The sequence below is a fragment of the Engraulis encrasicolus genome, chromosome 12, assembly GCF_034702125.1.
Source record: "Engraulis encrasicolus isolate BLACKSEA-1 chromosome 12, IST_EnEncr_1.0, whole genome shotgun sequence".
Classification (NCBI taxonomy): Eukaryota; Metazoa; Chordata; class Actinopteri; order Clupeiformes; family Engraulidae; genus Engraulis; species Engraulis encrasicolus.
Window position 1 is genome coordinate 5,542,896 of NC_085868.1, and position 25,000 is coordinate 5,567,895.

The window sequence follows — 25,000 nt, forward strand, 5'->3', positions numbered from 1 at the left end:
TGCACACACATACACACACACACTCAGTCCATAAATTCTCCATGCATACCCCCTCCTGTCACTTACACAAACATACAACACAGCACCCAGCATAATATACTGTAAACGCACACATACACAATTTCAAGAGTCCTAATTACACACACAAACACACACGGCTCCATCTTAGATCTGATTATGTGTTGTTTTAGGCTTGGAAACACAAACACACTTACAAACTCAGGCATTAATCCTACAGTGGACACATACAGAAACATATTGAACATGCACACTGAACTTATAGCCAACCAGAATCCATAAAGATATGACAAAACACACACATCTTTCACTGATGGCACGCACGGACACACCACTGTGTTTTCTAAAAATAAACACATACAGACACAATATCACACTCTAAAAGACTCATACACATTCACAAACACTTACTCACTCATACACTCTTTAGCATGTGCACACACAAACGCGTACGCGTACACACACAGGCACACACACACACACACATATACACACACACACACACACACACATGCCCTTACTGTGTGCACGCACAAATATGCACAGGCACGCACACAAACATGCACACACACATGCACGCGTGCACACACAGTCACAAACACACGCGCTAACACATACACAGTACACACACACTCACCCGCTGGAAGGCTGCCCTTGGGGAGAGGTGTCGAACGGTGCAGGCCCGGTGAGTCTTCAGGAAGAACAGCGGATTCCCTTCCAAGATCAACTGAGGACACACACACACACACACACACACACACACACACACACACACACACACACACACACACACACACACACACACACACACACACACACACACACACACACACACACACACACACACACACACACACACACACACGAAAACATGCAAAGCAGAAATAATGCATATCTGTAAGATGTAATGTAATGCCATTTTTATGGTCTAGAAACAATTTGCAGGGAAACAGGGAGACAAAACTTTGGGTCATAAGAGGGGTGTATGCACGCACGCACGCACACACACACACGCCTTAAGACACGCACACACACCTGGAGGCACATGTCAGGAGCGTGTGCATGCTTAAACGTTTTTTCAGAGGCAACACACACACACACACACCCACACGGACACAACACACACTCAGGCGTGTTGATGCCTGTGCTGTAGCGAACACACCTAAATCCTCTAACTCTGCAGAGATCAGAGAGGAACAGAGGGAAGACGTTTACAGCCTACCTGTCAACAGCTGAGGAGCAAAATACTAGCCATTTTAGTGGTGGCGTTGAAACAAATGGCTTTGGGGGTCAGAAATCAGGGGAGAGTGCCATAGACTTTATTAGGAGAGTATAAGACATGGGCCTGGGGATGCGTCGAAAATACAGCAGAAACCCGGAACAGCTCCAATTTACAGCTATGCCAGGATGAGACTCATTCTCAGCTTTGGGCTCAACACTGTCTCAATTTATCAGGCTCCGAAGAAGACTATGTTTATCACAGTGCGTAAGCCCATACAAATAAAGGGTTTTAAAGGGCAACTCCTGCCAATTTCAATGTGCTGTTGTATTGCTCACGCTACCCTTGACTTGTCAGCACCCGGTGACGCCACAGTTTTTGGCCCAGCCCTTTCCGAGATATGAGCTATTCAAATGGGGGCAACTTTTGTTTACATTTAAAAAATAATGAGCATAGGCCTACTTCAAATATTTTCCCGAACGGTATCGCTGTTTGCTAGCTGTCTGCTGATGTTGCATAACCTTTTGGATGTTTTTGGGAATAAATAAAAATGTTTTTTTGAAATGTAAACAAAAGTTGCCCCCATTAGAATAGCTCATATCTCGGAAAGGGCTGAGCCAAAAAATGCGGCGTCACCAGGTACTGACAAGTCAGAGGTAGCGTGAGCAATACAACAGCACATTGAAATTGGCAGGAGTTGTCCTTTAAGTTGACCAAGAAGGGTGCTTTTGGAAGTCTTTGACACTGTTCTAAATCATTTACACATGCATTTCCACTTACAGCACCATTCTAATATTCTAATCTTTTCTAAATCAACAAATTTCCTAAATTCAACTCACCACCCTTTATTTGCCAAGTTTTCTGTATGTGCACGCACAACAAAATGACCATCTCCTCTTATGTTAGTTGAATCTAATTGCATCTCTACGTACACTGGAATATCTTTATATCAAAACTGTCATAATTATGTCTTCTTTACAAAACACCACTACCCAAATATTGTATATTCAAGGTGATTAAAGGGGTATTCCACTATTTTGGGGCTTAATACAGTTAAAATCACTGTATCATGTAGCTACACAGATCCATTGACTTTCACTAGCTTAGCGACATATCTTAAAGCAAGACAACGCTTAACATGAAAAATAAGACACTTTACCACCTTTATAAACCCTGGCCAACGTTTTAACTGTATTAAGCCCCAAAACAGTGGCATACCTCTTTAAGGTAAGCACGTCATTACAGGGGATTGTCACCTCCCAGCGATCCGACAGTCCCGGCAAATAACACTCTCTCTGGTTTCACAGACATTGTATTATAAAAACAGCAACCTAATCACATTGTCGTAACACCTCACTGCACCTCTGCTTTACATATAACACCATTCAAATCATGTGGTTCTAAGGGGATTATGGTGGACTGTCATTAAATGATTCCCTTGGTCTGGGTGTGATGTGGCACAGCTAAAAAATATATCCCCATGGTCAGGGACCTTGTCACAGGTAGCTAAGAGCTGGAACTGGCTTGGTGTCTTCATTTACATGTCTGAGCTCGGCATACAGTATAAATCTGAAATCAAGACACAGACACTAATGCTTATGTACCAATGTAAGATGTAAGACACTGGTGAACTTGTAGGCTCAACTTAGATGTTATAGTAAGCTCCACTGCACACAACAAACCTCATGTTTCATTAAAGGAAATGGGGCAAACAAAATATACATTCAAAGAAAGAAAACCATGCTGTTTGGCTTCAGTCTTTTGGAGTCAGTCATGCCCAATTTAGCTTTCAGTCCATTTGTACATGTCTAATTAAAAATGCTTTTCTATTCTAATTTCACAATGATTAGTACATTACTATCTCATCAGTGATGCTTTTAATTTCAGCTATTTTATTGTTATTTTAAATTGACTATGATGACCCTCATTAATGATGCATTTTAATTTTTATATTATTTTAATTTGGGTATGATTACATTGAAATATGGCTCATTAGGAATCCAGTCGCTTTTGCATACATCTCATTGGCAGGGGTGATGGTGAAAAAAAATCCTGAGCCTGAACTTTTTTCCTTGCTCTAACGACGACGACAAAATACTGCATAGAGACGTATTTTGACACATTATTCAAACATTTAATAGCCTGTGTATGACCAATATTCAAGCCTGATAGTAGAAGAAAACCCTGAACCTGTAACACTTTCTGAGATAAGAATAACCTAATGGCTAATTATTATCAATGTTTTTATTTTTGCAAACTCTGTCAAGCCTGAAATCAGGCATGGAGCCTGAATACTATCAGCCCTGCATTGGTCTATGTTTGCATTTCTATATGTTGCGTTTCTGCTATTCCATAGCAGTTGTGTGTATGAGTATGCATTGGAAATGACTTATTACAGGCTTGATATGTTCATGTGAATCTGACATAGTTATTTCAGCTGTCCATTGCATCTAATTTACCTGTGCTGTAAACCTGGCCCCAGCTCATGAGATGGATGAGTAGCCAAAAATGTCCGTCTCTTAGCATATGTTGCAAGATATCCAATAAGTTGCTGTGTGCGCATGCGTGGGCGTAATACACACACTGTACCACTTTAACTCTATTCTATGCGATATCTGTTACTGTATGTGTATAGGGTGTGTGGATGGTCTCATTGTGAGGAGAGACCAGAGCATGCATTAGTCACACTGATCTATTATCTGTGACTGAGCAGTTTATAAGTAAAGGAGCGCAGATGGTTTCTATTCTCCCTGACAGAGGATGTGTGTGTCTATGTGTGCATGTATTGTATTTACCACATGTAAGGTGTACAGCTGTGTAGCTGTGAGAGTCAAGCAAGTTGTGAGTAGACTACTCCAATATTGTGTGTGTGTGTGTGTGTGTGTGTGTGTGTGTGTGTGTGTGTGTGTGTGTGTGTGTGTGTGTGTGTGTGTGTGTGTGTGTGTGTGTGTGTGTGTGTGTGTGTGTGTGTGTGTGTGTGTGTGTGTCTCACCGTATGTAAGGTGTGTAGCTGTGAGAGGGGTGCGAGTTGTGAGTGCTCCAATAGCAGGTTGTAGGCCAGGTCCAGATGCTGCAGAGAGCTGAGGTGCTCCAGGCCTGTAGACACACACACACACACACACACACACACACACACACACACACACACACATTAACATATTAGCACACACACACATTAATATATTAGCACACACACACACGCATCAACAAACACAACACACACACTCTCTCCCACACTGACAAAGAGCCATCACAACAACAACAACAACAACAACAACAACAACAACAGCAACAACAACAACAACAACAACAACAACAACAACAACAACAACAACAACAACAACAACAACAACAACAACAACAACAACAACAACAACAACAACAACAACAACAACAACAACGTGTGTCCATGCTTTGGCACGTGCACACCATCCAGGATGGAGCATTATCCGTCTGTACCCTAGGCTTCTGGCCTATGCCAAATAGGTTGCCAAGAAACTGACTCAAATACAGAGTAAGCGTTGAGCTTGTCTTTGTATCATAGTGTTACTGTTTTTCCTTATTCTTTATGTTAATGACATTAAAGGGGTATGCCACTATATGCTACAATGCTACACGGATCCATTGACTTTCACTAGCTTAGCGACGTATTCCCTCTTTTAACTTGTCTTAAAGCAAGACAACGCTTAACATGAAAAATAAGACACTTTACCACCTTTATGAACCCCAGCCAACGATTTTAACTGTAGTAAGCCCCAAAATAGTGGCATACCCCTTTAACATACTTTTTCATTACCTTACGCTTAGTAGATGCTTTTCTCCAAAGCGACTTAAAAATGAGGACAGAATCAATAGCATACAATACTTGTGGACGTACAAAGTGCACAGGTTAAGTAGGGATAATGCATATCTTGGATTGCTTGTTTGTTTTGTTTTGGTGATACTGGCAGTCTGGCTTTTGACCGTTTCAGGCCCAGTGCTTCATGATATCAATCCAGTGCTTCACTGACACAACAGCTACGTAGAGAGAGACCCAATACAATAAACGGCTGAGATATAAGCACACATATTCAAAGCACTTTGTGTGTGTGTGCGTGTGTGTGCGTGTGTGTGCGTGTGTGTGCGTGTGTGTGTGTGTGCGTGTGTGTGCGTGTGTGTGCGTGTGTGTGTGTGTGTCTGTGTAACCTCACCATTAATAGTCTCCAGTTCATTGTTGCGCAGTACAAGGACGCTCAGTTTTATTCTGGCACTCGGACCCAGCTGTGGCGCCCTCTGCAGGTTATTGTAGGAAATATTCAGATACTCCAACTCACTCAGGGGCTAGAGATGGAGGGAGAGAGAAACAGAGAGAAAGCGAGAGTGAAAGAGAGAGAGAGAGAGAGAGAGAGAGAGAGAGAGAGAGAGAGAGAGAGAGAGAGAGAGAGAGAGAGAGAGCGAGAGAGAGCGAGAGAGCGAGAGAGAGAGAGAGAGAGAGAGAAGGGGGGGCGTTGTATTCATTTAGGCAAGTTTTATCGATAAAACCCAAAATATTGAGAGTGATCCATATATTTACATATTATGGCTGTTCAGCGGCTATCAAACAAACCAGTATAGCACCACTTGCTTACATTTATCACTTTGTCATATTTGTTATTACACCGTTAAAACACATTGTATTCCTCATGTACATCTTTCACCCTCTCTTCACAGAACTGCATAGCGAACAGCAAGACCCTAAGCTAGAACATAAACTAAACATGAACTAGTATATAAAAAGTTTATGTTGAAAGTTAGCTGGACTTAAAGGGGAAAGACCAAAGGCTCCTGTATTGGTTCACCCAAGTTCAGCAGTTCATCAGATTTTATGTGTACTCTTTAGAGGTGCCTTTTCAGCTCATAAGGCTACCAAGATGGGCCAATGAAATAACACACACACACACACACACACACGCACACACACACGCACACACACACGCACACACACACGCACACACACACGCACACACGCACGCACACCCACGCACGCACGCACGCACACACGTGTAGGTGACTCTGAGGTTTATAGTGGTCCTCTGAACACACACGCACAAACACATACAGACACACTATATAGAAAGTCATCATGCACATGCACATGTGCGCGCGCGCGCACACGCGCACACACGCACGCACGCACGCACACGCACGCGCACACACACACACACACACACACACACACACACACACACACACACACACACACACACACACACACACACACACACACACACACACACACACACACACACACACACACACACGGAAGTCAGCATACAGCACTGGCTGTGAAGTTTACAGTCATCCTTTGACCTTTTTGTGCAGCTGCCGGCCAGATGTGTTGCCATACCAACCCAAAGGTCATAGGTTACGGTGGGTCAGGAGTTCAAAGGACGAGCTGCAGCTACCTCTTTAGCAATGGTGTATTGCATACACTACCAAAGAATTTCAATTTGGCAATCAAGATAAATCACATTATATCTCACCCGTGCAACAAAGTGGGATAAACTTCGTTCTCCTGAATGGGTGTAAATTTACCATTGAACTCCATTCATTCTCCTAGTGTCCTGGTTTACTAAAGGGCCATGGCTGCCATATAAGATGGCAGCTTAGAGCAGTGTTTCCCAACCAGGGGTACGTGTACCACTAGGGGTACGCGAGCACACCTCAGGGGGTACGCGGAAAAATGTAATAATAGCAAATATATTGAGTGTAGTCACATTGGGATAGAGGAACAGAGCATGTGTGAGGGCGAGGGGGTACTCATCATATGACAAAATGGCTTAGGGGGTACTCAGGACAAAAAAGGTTGGGAAACACTGGCTTAGAGGCTCAGATAATATCGTTTCCAGAAGAAAGTCCTTTGTGCATTGGATTATCCAAACTCCCGTCCTTGATTTGCTTGTGGCCTCAGTGTTTCCCACAGAAATTTTGGAAACTATGGGGGCAGCCGGGGTTTATTTTGTCCGGGGGGGCGGGGGGGGGGGGGGGGGTGGGGTGGGGGGGGGGGGGGGGGGGGGGGACTGTGTCTTCTCACACGGGCCTTTTTTTGGGGGGTGTATTCTTGCAGCGTAAATGCAAAACGGCAAAACAATGAGTACAGTATGACATTGGCGCATCGAGAAACTATAAGCCTGGGCCTAAATTTCAGCCATTTATATTTTGAGAAATAAGGCTACATAAGATTTTACCCATGACATGTATAATAGTAGTACATTGTCATTGTCAAAAAAATGTAGTACAGTGAATAAATTTCTGTTTACAACACAGTTTCATTCGTCCCTCATGCAGGGTCTGGGAAACAATAATAAAACAAAATAGGAGCAGAGATAAGAATTTAAGAGCACTGTGAAATTGTTAACGCATAGACAAAAAGGGTCTTAGAGGGTAGGCTATGCCTTTTCCCCCACACATATCTGTAGCGTACACATTCTACATGAGGGGTGCTGGTCACAGGGCCAGTTTTTTTCCAAATTCCTCCCATTAAAAGGGCTGAACAACATATTACACATTTATGTCTATATTCACATTCATTACACATTAATTTCTATATGCAGCCCGATGTCTCCTCTGCTGTGTCAATGAAGGTCTGTCACCAAACTCATTACAACTGTAAAACAAAGCCTAGGGAGTGTTAGTAAACTCATCCCAACTGTCCCCTCTCTGAAGGTTTTTTATATTGCTCCCAAACCCAAGTAAACTACAACAACTTGACTAGGCTTTTGATCCCTGTCTTTCAAGCACTTGTGGTTCTCTCTATAGCAGGGGTGCCCAACCTTTTTTTAGCCAAGATCTACTTTTGAAGTTGATGGTCTGCCGTGATCTACCAAGTCAAACTCAAGGATGTCAGTATGAAAATTTAAAACTACCATTTATTAATCACCATTATTATGAACAAAATGTTTTCAGTAGGCTACTATGGCAGTATCTTTTCAGTGTGTTTTTAAAGTGTGTTGAATAGCCTATCTTTACAAAGCAATGCAGCACTGATAGTATGCAGAGATAATTTCAGTCATACACAAGTCATAAACAACTGAAACAATTTCAAAATGATACATTTGGTATATAAAAGGCACATGCCTATAGGCCCTATTTCTAAAATATGATGAAGCATTATCATGCCTTCAGTCAGTGGTATATGCTACAAATTAAAAAGGGCTCAGAAATTCACCATTTGTTATGGGTAAATAGTAGGCTACTATGAGAGAGAGAGAGAGAGAGAGAGAGAGAGAGAGAGAGCGAGAGAGAGAGAGCGAGAGAGAGAGAGAGAGAGAGAGCGCAATGAGAGAACTCATTTGGATTGGTTAACACCCCTGTTAAGTGTGACTTCTTCTATGAAGGTTTTTTTTTTCAGCTCTCTCTGGGACAGTAGCACAGCAAAGGCTTTCTATTGTGAGTTTGGCCAATCGTTTTGTCCACAACTGAAGCAAGAAACAGCACAAATTGAAGTGAATTCCATACATGTCAACAACTAACATTTCCCTTACACGCGGCACGCGATGTAAACGCAGTTAGCGATGATGCATGCGACTAGCGATTTGGACGAAGATCCTCGCATATCGGCGTGTCATAACGCATCGTTGCGCACATGTTCTGTTACTCACCCGCTGTTACACGTGTGCACACATGAATCAACTGTAATACCCTTACGGTCACTTCCTAATGCTTTCCCCTCATTCTGTGTTACCGTGGGACTACTTATCTAACCAATACAGAGTCTATAGGATGTATTTACTCCAGGAGGAAAATGCGAAGGAAATTCAAAATCGTAATTCAAATCGTTTTAACAAAAACGGATATCGTTTAAAAAAAAAAAAAAAAAAAAAAAGTTAAATTTTTTTTTTTTTTTTTTTTTACATTTTCGTAAACTATGGCGGCCAAATTTAAACTATGGCGGGCCGCCATAGTTTCCTCAATGTATGGGAAACACTGGGCCTCCAAACTTTGCCGACACCCCGCCTCAATGGTTTCCCCACTGTCAGCGTAAGCAGAAACATTTTGGGGGGGACTTTTCCCCATTCAGCATCCCGATTGCAAATGAGAAAATGACCTTTGAATTGCACTTTTGAGATATTGAGATATTGAATGAGTCTCCTATCATCAATGACAAACATCATCACGAGGCCACAAGCACAAGTCTACTCCTTATCACCTCTGCTGCAGCTACATTTTTTAGCAATGGAGCATTGCATTCACTTTGACCAAATGTCAGATGATTGCATTGATTGAATGAAATCAAATCCAGACAGAATTGTCAACCCACTTTCGCTGAAGGTTTCGCTTCTCTAGGTATTTCGGCCGAATGCACTGGAACTGGAATATTTCTATTGGAGAAATGGGTTGACAACGTGAATTACCAGACCAAATTCTTTCTGTGCGAAACTAATACAGGTGTGGGAAGAGAAGGCTTGTTCAAATATGACATCAAAAAAGGAAAAAAATATGTGTGCAATGATGACCATATGCAATGACTGTGTACCAATATGGACGTCAATTATACTCCATTGATTGTTATAATGTACCTTACTCTCATTGATTGAGATAATGAAACCTTGGTGTCTGCCCAAACAGTATACAGTCTACGGCAGGGGTGGGCAATTATTTTGGCTCAAGGGCCACATTGGGTTTAGAAAGTTGACCAAAGGGCCGGATGTCGTAGGCAACTTGCCCATGCCAATAATAAGAATTGGTGTACGGCAGCATAATTACACCATTGTCAGTTATGCCATTCCTGCTAATTGTATCTAGATGTAGACTTTAGTAATCTTAGGTTTCCAAGACCCTTGTTTTAGGTAGCGCATTGAAGAATGAGTGACCATGCGAGTCTGCATTTTTTTTCTGGGAAAGGCTCTGAGGGCCGCATGAAATGGCCGAGCGGGCCGCATGTGGCCCCCGGGCCTGAGTTTGCCCACGTCTGGTCTACGGCAATGGCTGCTTCCACGGCTCATTACCCTCTGGGTTCAACACAATGTGACAATTTATGACCCTCTGTAGCCCCAAAGTGTGAGAGCAGGGTTAGAGGTTATCTCTGCAGTGACGGATACAACTCTCAGGTGCATCTGGAGGGGACTAGCTGAAAGTGAAAGCCCAACTGGGAAACTAAAACTCCCAACTCCCACAGGACGGTACCATGCTCAGGGTAAAGGGCTCTGCATACTTCACGTGCGCACTTTGTCGCGAGTGGCGCGAGAACCATTAATGACGTCATCACTTGCGACAGACTATTCATACTTCAAAAGCGCCTTGCTCGCATTGTCGGAAGTGCCCTCTGCTGTTCATGAGAGAAACGGCAGTATTTTTCGCAACTCGCAGCGTGTTCTACTGATGTATAAAATAGAAAGCCAAACACGGCTGCTGTAGGGCTACTGAACGTCTGACTTGTGACTTACCACATTGAAACATATATATTTTTTTGTTGTAGCCTACATTGCCAGATCATTCCAAGACCATGTGAGAGCATTGTTCTGGTGGCAGAATTTATAAATAGATCGCCGAACACAACGTGCTTCTGAACAAAGTAAACAATTGTTTCACTGAACAACATTTAAGAGAGAAGATAAAATAACTCTATGACATTTTATTATCCTCAAAATGATGCAGGATCCATTCTGTAGTAGCCTACAGTAGTTGTAGCCTCTCTTCGCAACTCCTGCTTTGTCTGCCTACCTGCATGGTCGCTGGTGGCGCACGACAAGTTAGAAAAATCCTCGTGTGCACGACGTGGCGACACGCGCCGAATTTTGAGCTTACGACGGGGGGCGTGTCGAAATTTTAGGTCACGTGACGGCGCGCGCCATCGTCGTGAGTGAAGTATGAAGGAGACTTTTGCCACTCACGACTAGTATGAATCCCCCTTAACTCAGTCATGGAAAAGGATGTGGGAGAGCACTGGTAACCCCCACCAACCTGGCAGGCGGGTCAGGAGACGAACCAGCAACCTTTGGGCTACAAGTCTGAGGCCCTAACCGCTTACCCATGATTGCTGGGTGCTGGGTGGTATGTTGACAATGTAGGAAAGATACAAGGTAAGACTGACACTGTTTGCCTGACCATGGCAAGCCAAGTGCTCCACTGGCAGAACAGCTACTGTAGAGACCCAAATGAAAAACACTAGGTGTGAATGGAGATAGGGTGTGATTCAGTGTGTTTGTGTGGGGGTGTGTGTGTGTGTGTGTGTGTGTGTGTGTGTGTGTGTGTGTGTGTGTGTGTGTGTGTGTGTGTGTGTGTGTGTGTGTGTGTGTGTGTGTGTGTGTGTGTGTGTGTGTGTGTGTGTGTTGTCAGCAAAGATGTCAGTGCTGCTATAAAATCTGTAACAGTGGTTTCTCTTCATCACTTTTTCATGTCTCTCGCACTCTCATTTCCTCCTCTTTCATACCCAATTCTCTTTCGCCTGCTACTTCTTCTCTTTCTCATTTTTTTTTACAACACGTTCCTTATTCAAGTCAGTAAAATATAGCCCATTAGTAGAGTTAATAGACTTTGGTGTAGAGCAGAGCCACTCTCATAGCTGTACCTTGAGGAACTCAACACACACACGCACACACACACGCACACGCACACACACCCAGACGCTCACACAGTGCACACACACACAGACGTGCACAGGCACATATACGTACATACGCAGACACTCACAGATGTGCGCACATAGGCGCGCGTACACACACACACACACGCACACGCACACGCACACGCACACGCACACGCACACGCACACACACACAAAGCCACTCTCATTGCTGTACCTTGAGGAACTCAGCACAGTCCTGGATCCTGTTGTGGCTCAGATCCAGAGACCTCAGGACATTCAACAGACTCTAACAGAGAGAGAGAGAGAGAGAGAGAGAGAGAGAGAGAGAGAGAGAGAGAGAGAGAGAGAGAGAGAGAGAGACAGAGAGAGACAGAGAGAGAGAGAGAGAGAGAGAGAGAGAGAGAGAGAGAGGGCATGCAGAACACATTCTTCTTAGTGAGGACATTGCCAGACCTGGTGACAGGTGACAGCTTTGGTGTGGGAGAGAATTACGACTTGTGAATTATGAACAGGAAGCCGTTACTCAAGCTCTAGATTAGATTTCATCTCAATAATCATAAATTAAAAGGAATAATGATACAATAACCATAAATTAGGAGAAACAGCCGTTCAATAACCATAAAATAACCATACAATAACCATAACATAACCATAAATTGGCCAGTGTCCGTGGGTTACACCTTTGACTTGACCATTGACTTGTGTCTGCGCGCGCACGTGTGTGTGTGCGTGCGTGCGTGCGTGTTACCAGTGAGTCGTCCAGGCAGGTGATAGAGTTGTAGCTGAAGTTGAGTGTGTGTAGCTCCAGCCAGGGCAGAGCTGAGCTCAGATCTCCCCCACAGAGAGAGAGCAGCTCCTAACACACACACACACACACACACACACACACACACACACACACACACACACACACACACACACACACACACACACACACACACACACACACACACACACACACACAGAAAAGTAAGGAATGTCCCAGGCTAGAAGATACTGTCCACAAAATCAACTACATCCCACTTGTAAAAACAGAAACATTGTTATGCATCTACGGCACATGTAAAAGTATAATTTCTAGTATTCACTGGAAAAAAAACATGTATTATTGCATAGGAATCAAACAATACTGTCCATAAGAGAGAAAACAAGCAAGCTATGCGGAGCAAGAGAAATATAATAAAATAAAACTGTGCACGGATAATTTCATAGGGAAACTTCAGGACAAATTGTCAGGTGGTGTGTATCTGTGTGTGTGTGTGTGTGTGTGTGTGTGTGTGTGTGTGTGTGTGTGTGTGTGTGTGTGTGTGTGTGTGTGTGTGTGTGTGTGTGTGTGTGTGTGAAATCTGAAGCGTGTTGTCTTGAGCTCAGTGCTCACCTGTACACACACACTCTACACAGGGGATTGCATTCCCAACAAGCCCTCAGGACACACACAAAGCCCCGTGTGTGTGTGTGTGTGTGTGTGTGTGTGTGTGTGTGTGTGTGTGTGTGTGTGTGTGTGTGTGTGTGTGTGTGTGTGTGTGTGTGTGTGTGTGTGTGTGTGTAGACACAGCCAAGAACCACAAATCTCTTTTGCTGTTTTACAGCAGTCATTCTAGCCCTCTAGCACTAGAGCACACGTGTGTGTGTGTGTGTGTGTGTGTGTGTGTGTGTACGTGTGTGTGTGTGTGTGTACGTGTGTGTGTGTGTGTGTGTGTGTGTGTGTGTGTGTGTGTGTGTGTGTGTGTGTGGTCCTAGCTCGACCTCCTGGCCCAGGAGGTCATGTGCTGCATCCTGACTGTACCTCCAGGGACCACAAGTGGGATTGTGTGCACACGCGCGCCTGTGTGTGCGTGTGCGTGTGCGTGTGCGTGTGCGTGTGCGTGTGCGTGTGCGTGTGGTGTGTGGTGTGTGTGGTGTGTGTGTGCGTGTGTATGTGTTCCGTTTGTGATTTCACGTGTGTGCGGGTGTTAGTTTCCGTGTGCGTGCATGCGTGTGTGTACCTCTAGCGAGGTGAGGCTTTTGGAACAGGTAAAGATCTCCAGCTGAGAGTAGACCCCCCTCAGACCCTCCAGACAGTGAGGGGGGATACGCTTCAACTAGAGGGGGGGGATAAGATGAGGAAGAGAGTGTAGCACAGGAGAATGAAAGAGTAGTGAGTACAGAATGATACATTACACACAGAGAGAGAGAGAGAGAGAGAGAGAGAGAGAGAGAGAGAGAGAGAGAGAGAGAGAGAGAGAGAGAGAGAGAAACAGAGAGAGAGAGAAACAGAGAGAGAGAGAAACAGAGAGAGAGGGGGGATAAAGAACAGCATGTGGGAGAAATAGTAAATTAGTATCAGATAGGCAGCTGTTCAGACAAGCAATTGTTCTATTAATAACAGCCCTTACTCCATGTAAAATAACCTACATACATGGGCAAGCAGTGAGCAGTGCGCCATGGCATCATATGGGGCAGCCCCGTGCCCTAATGGTTATGAAGGTGGTGTTAAGAGCAAGGCACCTAACCCCACACGGCTCCAGACGCTGTAACTGATAACCTGTATCTAAAACCACTGTGAGTCATTTTGGATAAAAGTGTTAGCTGAGTGTAATGTAATGTAATATATTGTAATGCTACTACTACAACTACTATGAAAGACATGACAAAGGACTTGAGAGGTTTAATTATGAAGCATATGAAAGCCTCTTTGGCCAACAGCACTACCATACCTCCAGGTGTTTTAGTGACTTGAATGGGAAGATCTTGACCACAGACTGCAGTCTAGAACCAGCAGGTATGACAAGCTGAAGAGAGGAAAGAGGCATCTCACTAAAGACACAAAGTACAATGGCTCCTCCCAGTGGTGGGTTTTGGCATTACAACAACAACTACCAAGTACTGTATTTACTTTCTTTTTTCTTTTTTGTACATTAACTGAAGCACATTTTTCAAAACTGCTATTATAAAACCACATAAATAAAATAAAAAAAACATCAAAGCAGGCGTTTCAGGTAGGCAATTACAACTAAGGTGGCTTTTCAGAAATCAATTTGATTTGCATACGTCTTGCTAGAGAAATAAAAACTGTCCATTTGTTTCCCAAAGTTTGTTCTCAACAAGAACAGGTGCATCAAACAGCCCCTGCACCTGTAGCAGTGACGCTGTGTCTGTGTGTCTCTGTGTGTGTCTGTGTGTGTCTGTGTGTGTCTGTGTGATGTCTCTACATACCTTAAGGGAGAGTGTCTTCTGCAGCATATCAAAGAGCCCCTGCACCTGCAGCAGTGAGGCGGTGTCTGCGGGGTGCGAGGGCAGGGCCAGGAAGCCATGCTGGTTGGTACGGGACACCAGGTGCTGCTCAAACAGCCTGGTCAGGTGCTGCAGGTGAGCCGCCTGGAGAGTCAGGGTACTGCTGCCATCCAACACACAGTCACCTACACACACGCATGCGCACACACGCATGCGCACACACACACACACACACACACACACAATTATGTTAAGCACAGGTGGAGAGTCAGAGCCACCTGGAGAGTCAGAGTATTACTGCTACAACACACACACACACACACACACACACACACACACACACACACACACACACACACACACACACACACACACACACACTACATTACATCGAGTAAATTCTTATCCAGAGCAACTTGCAGTAATTTCGGTACAGAGTACAGAGCGCTGTGGGATTATATGACTTGCTTAGAAATGCTCAGGCCAGGATTTCCCCCACCACTTACGGTAACACATTTTAGGTGGCCACCTTCACAACAAAACACCTACAGCCTTGACTAGGTCTCCTGAGCAGATAAAGATTTTGTGTTGTGAATGTAATTTCTAGTTTTGTTTTAAATGGTATGAGCAATTTATTTGGAGGTTTTCATATGATGCTTTCTATGAAACTGCAATGATAGCTACTTCCCAATGATAGCTACTGTATATGTTACATTACATCATATCATTTCACGTGAAATCAGACATTTTGGGACCCGACCGACACGGATTTCAATCATACCTGCATTCATATTCTGAGGGTTGTTGTATTCCATGCCGTTTGTGTAATTTGTATAGCCAGAAAAGAGCTTTCAAATAACACCACAGACATCTTTTTGTGACTTACACTGAGTGATATAATCAATGCTGAATGTATAGTGTCCTACCCTCATATGTAAACCTTCACTAGTCTGTTTCTCTCTTAATATTGGTGTCAGATTCACACAAATGCAGTTCTGGGGTGCTACCTTACTACTAAACAGGCACAGCAAGTATGATTGAAATCCGTGTTGGTCGGGTCCCAAAGTGTCGGATTTCACGTGAAATGACCCATATATCATATTAAACTTAAGTGATCCTTTTATCCAAGGCAACTTACGTACAGTCATTTACAGGGTATCTGTTACAGTCCCTGGGGCAACGTGGGCATAGGGCACTTCAGCCATGGATGGAGGTGTAAGGAGAAGTATGGGTGGGATCTTAAGACCACCTCTCTAACCCAAACCATTAGACCTGACCACGGCTGCTGCATCTGGTTCAAAGACGTGCAAAATGGCATTGTCATTCAGTGTAACGGATGCCTTCTGCTGACTGTAACACTGAATGACAAAGACGTCTTTGACCCATCTACATCATACATGTGCTTCTATTCCTCTATCTCAGCAGGAACATTCTGGAATATTTTAGGGCTATAATTGTGCAGTGATCTCTAAAATGGGCTGTCAGACAAACAATTCCCAGTACTGTCTAGTTTTTCCGTCTCGCTGTACTTAACTTCCTTCTTCCAACCCCTCTCGACCCACCCCCTTTATCCTTTTCTCATGAAAATGAAAAATAAAGTAAGTTGGTGTGTGTGTGTGTTGTTCTATTGTCTCGCTAAGTCTTTGTTTATGGACTGAAGTGGATTACACCAATACACTTCATTTCTGCCAGTAGCCTAGTTAATGATTTGCTCCACCTCACAATGCCAGTAGGTTAAGTTAAGTGTTTAGGTTGACAACTACTTGTCCAATAAACAAACATAGCCACAAAAAACTCTGTCTGGCCAACTACTGAAACTGAACAGCCAGGCATCCAGAACATGAATCCACTTAAAAACAGCATTTGTGTGTAGGCTGCAAGAAAACAGCGAGCTGCTCGACTGATCTAAAATGTAGCAGAACACAGAAGACTAGAGTAGACATATTTTATTAATAATATCAAAGGAAGTTAAAGGTGCACTGTGTAATATTTTTCTTAATTTATTTAAGGCAGATCAAAAAAGTTGCACAGCTCTCTATACAAACAACAAACATTAGCTTAGTCCAACCATGTCCAGATAATGGCGTGTCTACAGTAGCCTACCTTCTAAAAAAGATTTTAAGACCAATAGGGTTGTTTAGTAGTATTAAGGTGTAAGCTAGTGCAAAGTGTAATAATAGAAGTGTGAATATATATGTATGATGATGATGATGATGATGATGATGATGATGATGATGATGATGATGATATTATAAAGAGGTAGTGTTCGTCTGCTAAGGTGTCTGATAGTAATGTGAGACTGTACTGGACAGGGCTGCTAGTCATAAGTTATAGTCTGAAGAGTAATGTATGGTCTGATAAGGAGTCTAGGATCTGCCTGCCATCTACAAATGTGTGTGTGTACAAGGCAGCCATAGCCTACCATAGTTCCTCAGCAGTGTTGCCAGCCGGTGGACCAGCGTGGACTGATTCCCGCTGCCTGGCAGAGTAGACATCCTTGTGAAGGGGGAAAAGAAGAGAAGGTTTTACATGTGGGCATTTGGGTTGATAACAGGACATGGACACATCGTGTATCTACTTCAGACGACTCCAAGGAAAGGCACAACGAACATGTCTAATAAATATGCCACATGCGTAAGCTATTCAGACAATAGCTAAGCTTAATTCGTCTGCATTTTCGACCAACTAGTTTGAGAGGCAAGTTCTAGAGCTAGTCTACTGCCGCGAAGTAGAACTGTCACTATGCAGACACACACTAGATAGCGGTGAGTTGCATGGAAAGGAAGAGGTGTTTTGTAAGGACCAGCATCAAAAATGAGTTCATTTGTTTCACTTCCTCTTGCTGGACATCAAAAATATTTTTTTAGCCGCATCCTCTGCCATCGTAGATTAGTTCCTCAACGGATAATATTTAAACTGTTCAGTTTCAAGGCACAGTCAAGTCTGTTAAGCTAGTGTTGTTGTTGTGCCTATGTGCTAACTGTGGTGTTTTGTTATGGTCTTGTGTTCGTCTCGCAATAACTGCATCATACCTTAGACGACAGACAAACGGACATCTGCACAAAGAAGCAGGCACCAGCTTACATGTCCTTGAAAATTATATTCCGCTAGAAAACCACACTCTGTTGTTCTGCTCTTTCAAAACACTGTTGACATCGGGCCATCTGTGTCATGTGATAAATGTCTGGCTGCTACGGCGGCTCTAATGGGCCAAACCGTTCGAATGTGGCGAATCCTTCCTTTCGAGAACTAAGACTTAATGTGTTAAGTGTCATTATGTTTTCCATTCAATTATGAGATTAAATTACCAAAATGTAGGTCGATTTTGTTTTGTTAGTTATGGTTCCCATGATTTAAAAAATATCTCAGTAAGTCACTAAATAATTTGCCCATTGGATGCTGAATTGTGGCCTATGTCGAATTTAACTAGGTAGGCTTGTTCTTTGAAATCAATCCAAACAGCCGACAGCACTGTCAAATTCCAAATTTTTAGAAATCTCCTGTAGGCTAATCACATTTTATGAAATACTCAACCTTGCAACCAACAGGTGGAGCCACACCATTTTTGTGTGGCCTAAAGTGCAGCACCAATGAGGCCTATAGCCTACTGATAATTCCTGCTCCCATAGTCCTCAGGATCTAAGGCCTTCCTTGAGCATTATAGAGCTGATCTCTAGCTGATACCTTATTTGCATTATAGCTGATCTCTCTATGTCGAGCTTTAGGATATCAAAAGCACACATGCACGTGCACGTAGGCTAGGCACACACACCCACAGGTGAAGTTAAAAAAAGGACTTTGCCTTTTGTTGGGCCTACTTTCATTTAGCTTTCCTCTCGATAATTCAGTGTTTCTTTTTCTTGAATATAGTTCTCCATGACCTCTATGTTGCTTAGCACCAGCCATCCAACACATTGGTCAAGATACCTGTAGGAAGGACAAGTCAAAATTCCTATTGTATTATCTCAAATAGGCCTACCATCTTTTGGACAAGCAATTGTCAAAATGCTGTGCGTAATCCTGTGTGAATCCCTTTAATTTCTGGCAGATTGTTTTATTATTGTATGTAATTTTTAGTTGCATAAATTGCATTTTTTTGTTTTCTATTTGTCTATTTTAGGCTACTCCTAGCCTACTTAGGTCTGGTCAGTGTAATTGACAAGTAGTCAATAGGCCTACTTGGGAGAAAATATACTCAAGTAGGCCTACAGTAGTGTAGTCTACATGGTACACAGTAATATGCAGTAGGCCTACATCCACCAAAAATGGTTGGGGATTTCTGCATACCCACCTAAGGTTGCGTATCCAGTTAAAATTCATTGTTCAATATTTAGATAGCACAGCCATGTTAATCAACAGTGACTGGTCATGGAAGCCTTGGAATTTAACAACAGGACGATAAGATCACAATCAATATTCATTCTTAAATTGCGGAAGTAAACCCATGCCCATGTGGCTTCTCCACAAGTTTAACAGGAAAAATCTCCTCTACGTCTGAAACAGTCTCTTCTCTTTGCTGCCCCCAAGGTGCCCCGGGCCCTAGTTTGGGAACCAAATGCATCTATGGCTGCCCAAATATACAGTGTACCCACTACAAAATAGTAGACTACCACTGATCAAGTAGGCCTATATGTAGGCTAGTAGTACTAATTAAAAAAAACTATTAATAATGATTAAGTATCTGTACTCATAACAGCTTCTCATTACAATACTACAGTACATGTAATTACTTGCTTTCTGCCCCTGCACAAACACACACACACACACACACACACACACACACACACACACACACACACACACACACACACACACACACACACACACACACACACACACACACACACACACACACACACACACTCACACACACACACACAGGAGGGATTGGAACGGGTAAATAACAGACAGCTAGCCAATGAGAAAAAGATAATATGCAGATTACATAATTCTAGTCTAATAATTCTTATTTTGTCTGCCACACAGCAAAGTATATTTTACTGCAAAGGCCTTAGGCATGACAGACCAAGCAAATATCTTACTGTAATAAATTCTGTCCAAATTTTGTATATTTTGTCAGCAATTGTGACTGAGCATATTTGAAAAGTGCTTTCATTATCATGCCAAGAGTCTACACAACGTGTAACTATACTACCGGTATGTGAATCTAAAGTGCTGATGAGACAGAATGTTTACCTACTAAATAATTTAGAAATCATGCACTCACGCACGCACGCACGCACAGCACTCACAGCACACAGCACTCTCTCTCTCTCTCTCTCTCTCTCTCTCTCTCTCTCTCTCTCTCTCTCTCTCTCTCTCTCTCTCTCTCTCTCTCTCTCTCTCTCTCTCTCTCTCTCTCACACATGCACACACACACACACACACACACACACACACACACACACACACACACACACACACACACACACACACACACACACACACACACACACACACACACACACACACACACACTATCAATGAGGGCACTTAAAATGCATAAATGCATTAGTAGTGCTTCCTGGAAAGCCGCACTCTCCAACCAAACACTTATTCGTGTAAACACCACAACATGGGGCTGCTTTATGTAAACGGAAAACCACAGGAGAAACCACCAATACTTTGCTGATTTTTATTTAAAGTGCTTTTCTTGCTGTATGTCACAAATGCAACACAACAAAACCAACCAATAAACAAATACAAACAAAAATAACAGCATACTGTATCAATTTGTATTTACAAGCATTTACTGAGTGATAACATGTATTGCTTAGTGCGTATAATTGCAAAAATGTATTGCTTTGCTTTGTATTCCTGGCGTTACGTCAAGCAATGACAAATTGTTTATAAGACCAGCCCTGACAATATTTTAAAATTGTTTGTATTTGAGAGAGAGAGAGAGAGAGAGAGAGAGAGAGAGAGAGAGAGAGAGAGAGAGAGAGAGAGAGAGAGAGAGAGAGAGAGAGAGAGAGAGAGAGAGAGAGAGAGAGAGAGAGAGAGAGAACTGGCCTTCCAAGAAAGTGCTGTAGAAAGCATCCTTTTCCTTTGTGAGGAAAATGTTCACAGAAACACCAACTGATATTGCAATGTAACTTTCACGCACACACACTGCACACACGCACACAAACAACTACGCATACACAAACACACACACACACACACACACACACACACACACACACACACACACACACACACACACACACACACACACACACACACACACACACACACACACACACACACACACACACACACACACACACACACACACACACACACACACCTCCTGTTATCCTCAGATTTAGGTTACATCTGTGATCCTTGGGGTCATTTTGACCCCAGCCACTTAAATGTCCACAAAATCAGTAGATGCAAAAACTTTTGCACCCGTTTATGCCTCAGATATTTACTGTTGCTCTGTTGGGGACATAAAAAAGTCCTTTAGATACGTCCTAGCACCCCCACACCCAGGCTACACACCAAAAAAAACTAATGCATGACTAGGCGAAAATGTGCAACAACTGCCCAAAATTAGTTTTGAATTAGTTTTGGCCCACATCCACATCATACATATTGGTAGTTAAGAGCCCTAAATAAAGCAAAATGTTCTGTTCTAAATAACGTATGTTCATGTATTTGACATAATGTAGACAGAAAGGAACATGTAGTATTAGCAAAATATGGATGTTCCATTTATGTTTAATAAACTTAAAATAATTTGGGGTCAAATTGACCCCAAGGAACACAGATGTAACCATGTAAACATTTTTATGGAAATTTCACTTTTTTCACATTGACCCCATATATTTAGGAAAGGTCATCAAAGATGAAGCAAAAGAATTATGTACTTCATGTATTTTTCAGACGTTAAACATTGAATGGGGTCAAATAGACCCCAAGGATAACAGGAGGGTTAAATGAACACACAACACTGACCTGCCATGAAAGGTGATTAGTGATTACCGTATACAAGATGACATGAGAGGAGAGTGGCCCTGACTGGGTTCCATTGGCACTGGTCCATTTGGCTGCAATGTTTACAAATCCACTTGCTGTCGAGGACTACTTGGGCCCCAGGGCCAGACAACAAGAAAGGCCCCCATGACTCTTGAGCGCCTGGGCCTGGGCCCAGAAGGCCCGTAATCCATCCTTGCCAGTGTGTACGACAATTATCGTATTTGTACCATAGTTTTGTCAATTTTGACCTCTGTACGATCAAATAAACCATGATGTACGATCAGTTCTCATTCAATTCATTTTGATGCCTTGAAACAACAATTTGGGTCTTGTACGATGCTTTCGTCCCAAAAAGCACCCAAAAACAATAATTGTAAGGTTTTGGATAATTCAGCCTTTTCCATCTGGCAACACTGATCCTTGTGAGGAACAACACTCACACGGAGGCCTCCGCAGACATGCTGCATGGGAAACACAACTCTCAGACCTAGAAAAAAGAGAACACGCATTGAGATTTGTGAGTTATTTCCAAAAACAACATTCGGCCTCGTTGAGATTTAAGATGTTGATGTGTGGAAAGCAGGGCGTGGCACAGGGCACTCAGGGCTCCCCAGCCACTGAGTGGCTTGTAATTTTCCTGAGTCGTTAGCCATTCAGACTTTCTACTAGCCACAGTTTGGTTGTCAGTATTTTTTCCCAGAAGATCAGATGAATAGAAATAAGCTATGTTCTTCTTGAATGAACAATAAATACATGTACAAATGATTCATGCTCAATTCATAAACAACAGAACTGTATACTGTAGTACTGTAGGCTACTGTGGAGTCCAGTCTCGCGAAAAAAACAACTATATGCTTCATGGTGCCGTCACGATATAGCCTCGTTTTTCGTGGTTGGGCAACGCTCGCTGTTGTCCGAATACGTATCCTATAGGCTACGAGAGTGAGAGAGTGGGTGAGAGAGAGGGCGAGAGAGAGAGAGAGAGCACCCGAGCAGCGTGCATTCCGGGAGGGGAGCCCTGTCGTCGTGTAAGCTTCATGTCATCTCTCCCTTCCTCCGACGTTGTTCCTAACATTAACCTTGAACCTAATCCTAACTTTAACCCTAACCCTAACCCTAACCTTAACCCTAAACCTAACCCTAACCCTAAATCGCTTGTTTGAAATGTTTGATTACCGTATGAAACTAGTGAGTCCCATTTCCAGTTACCCTTCACTCACGCTTGATTGTTGACGTCTGTCCCCATTATTCAAGAACCGACGGTAAGGTGTTTATTGCAGAACCTTGACAAAAGCTTGACAACAATACAGTAAATGCTTGAGAGATTTTGATGATGCAGACATTTGGAGTTACTCTATAGTAGCACTAGTAGCTTTTCATGTCAAACAGACGATAGATCCGCTGACGACTTGGGCACAAAGTTGTCCTGGGCCCAGAGAAAGAGGGGGCCCAGAAGTCAGACTCCATTCAATTGTATGTACCGAAAAGGGGCCCTTTCAGATTATTTTGTCCCGTGCGCAGTCAAAGCGGCCCTGCCTATGAGTAGTACTAGCTTTTCATGCATGTCAAACACATCCTATATGCATCAGGATTTACAAGACCTAGTAAAAGAGGCAACTAGCCTAAGCCTAAGCCGGATGTGGCGCACGTAGCTGCAGCGACTCCTTACTCTCCCAACTCGCAGTGTTTATTTGTGTTATAATGTGTCATTCGAAATGTCTATCGTCGGAAACTATGTCGGAACGCATGTACAGTCGGCAACAGCTGTTGCAGATAAGAATGGACAACTCAAGCGATGTATTGGATATACCAATAGAGACACTGGAAGAACTTGGGATACTACGGCGGCATACATCGGACCCGTCTGCTTCGCCTACATGGCGACGGCGAAAGAGGTGCTCCAGAATTAGGAAGAGAGGCAAACGATGGTGGTGGCGTCGAAACACGGCTTGCAGCCAACCCAAACTCGTCCAGCAATACCATCAATTCTCTTGGCAAACGTAAGATCTATGGACAATAAGATGGATGACATACGGCTACTAAGATCAGCGAACAAAACTGTGAGGAACTGCTGTGTAACCGTGTTTACAGAATCATGGCTGAACGACGGCATACCGGACTCGGCTTTAACAACTGGAGCAACTTACGTGCCACCGAGCGGACAGAGCCCTTGCAGAGAAAAAAACGAGGGGGAGGAATATGTGTTTACACACATGATGCTAGGTGCAAAAATGCTACGGTGGTACAGGAGACACTGCTCTCCACTAGTGGAGTTCATGATCATCAAGTGCCGACCCTTCTATCTACCAAGAGAAATATCCGCCATTCTACTGGTCGCAGTTTACCTCGCTCCTAGCAATACCACCAGCGCCAAAAGCGAGGCACTGAACGAGCTGCATCGGGGAATCAGTGAACAACAAGATGCACACCCAGATGCCTTCACAGTGGTCATGGGAGATTTCAACCACGGAAATCTCAAAACAGTTCTTCCAAAATTTCACCAACATGTTAACTTTCCAACAAGAGGACAAAACACCCTGGACTTTGTTTATACCCCAAAACAAGGAGCATACAAAGCAAAGCCCATCCCCCACATCGGCCTATCAGACCACCTAACGATTCTGCTACTGCCAGCCTACAGACAAAAGGTAAAACTCACCAAACCAGCTCTGAAGGAGGTGAGAAAATGGCCAGAGGGAGCCGTGTCACGACTACAAGACTGCTTTGAAACCACAGATTGGGACATGTTCAAAACAGCTGCCACCCACAGCAACCACATTGACATTGAGGAGTACACAGACACTGTGACCTCCTACATCACAAAATGCATTGATGATGTTACAGAAATAAAACGCATCACCACCAGAGCCAACCAGAAGCCATGGTTCACAGGAGACGTTCACAGACTGCTGAGGGCCAGAGACAAAGCCTTCAGAGCAGGAGACGTAGCTGGCCTAAAAGCAGCAAGAGCAAACCTGTCCCAGGGCATCAGGAAAGCAAAAAAGGAATACTCGGACAAAATAACAACACACTTCAAAGAC

The 25,000-nt window shown here is 43.4% G+C and overlaps 1 protein-coding gene across 1 annotated transcript in view; it reads right to left on the reverse strand.

Annotated features, from left to right (window-relative positions):
• The window catches only part of stk11ip (serine/threonine kinase 11 interacting protein), a 77,226-nt gene extending 59,075 nt beyond the window's left edge, over window positions 1-18,151 (reverse strand). Inside the window, exons 1-10 of the mRNA XM_063211534.1 lie at window positions 18,029-18,151; window positions 17,419-17,492; window positions 14,979-15,181; window positions 14,480-14,554; window positions 13,769-13,864; window positions 12,532-12,639; window positions 11,998-12,069; window positions 5,428-5,557; window positions 4,230-4,333; window positions 656-745 (exon numbers count right to left, since the gene is read on the reverse strand). Of these exons, the coding sequence (XP_063067604.1) occupies window positions 656-745; window positions 4,230-4,333; window positions 5,428-5,557; window positions 11,998-12,069; window positions 12,532-12,639; window positions 13,769-13,864; window positions 14,480-14,554; window positions 14,979-15,181; window positions 17,419-17,491 (951 nt within the window). The 5' untranslated portion in view covers window position 17,492; window positions 18,029-18,151. The remainder of the gene's footprint in view (window positions 1-655; window positions 746-4,229; window positions 4,334-5,427; window positions 5,558-11,997; window positions 12,070-12,531; window positions 12,640-13,768; window positions 13,865-14,479; window positions 14,555-14,978; window positions 15,182-17,418; window positions 17,493-18,028) is intronic.
• Window positions 18,152-25,000: the final 6,849 nt, after the last annotated feature.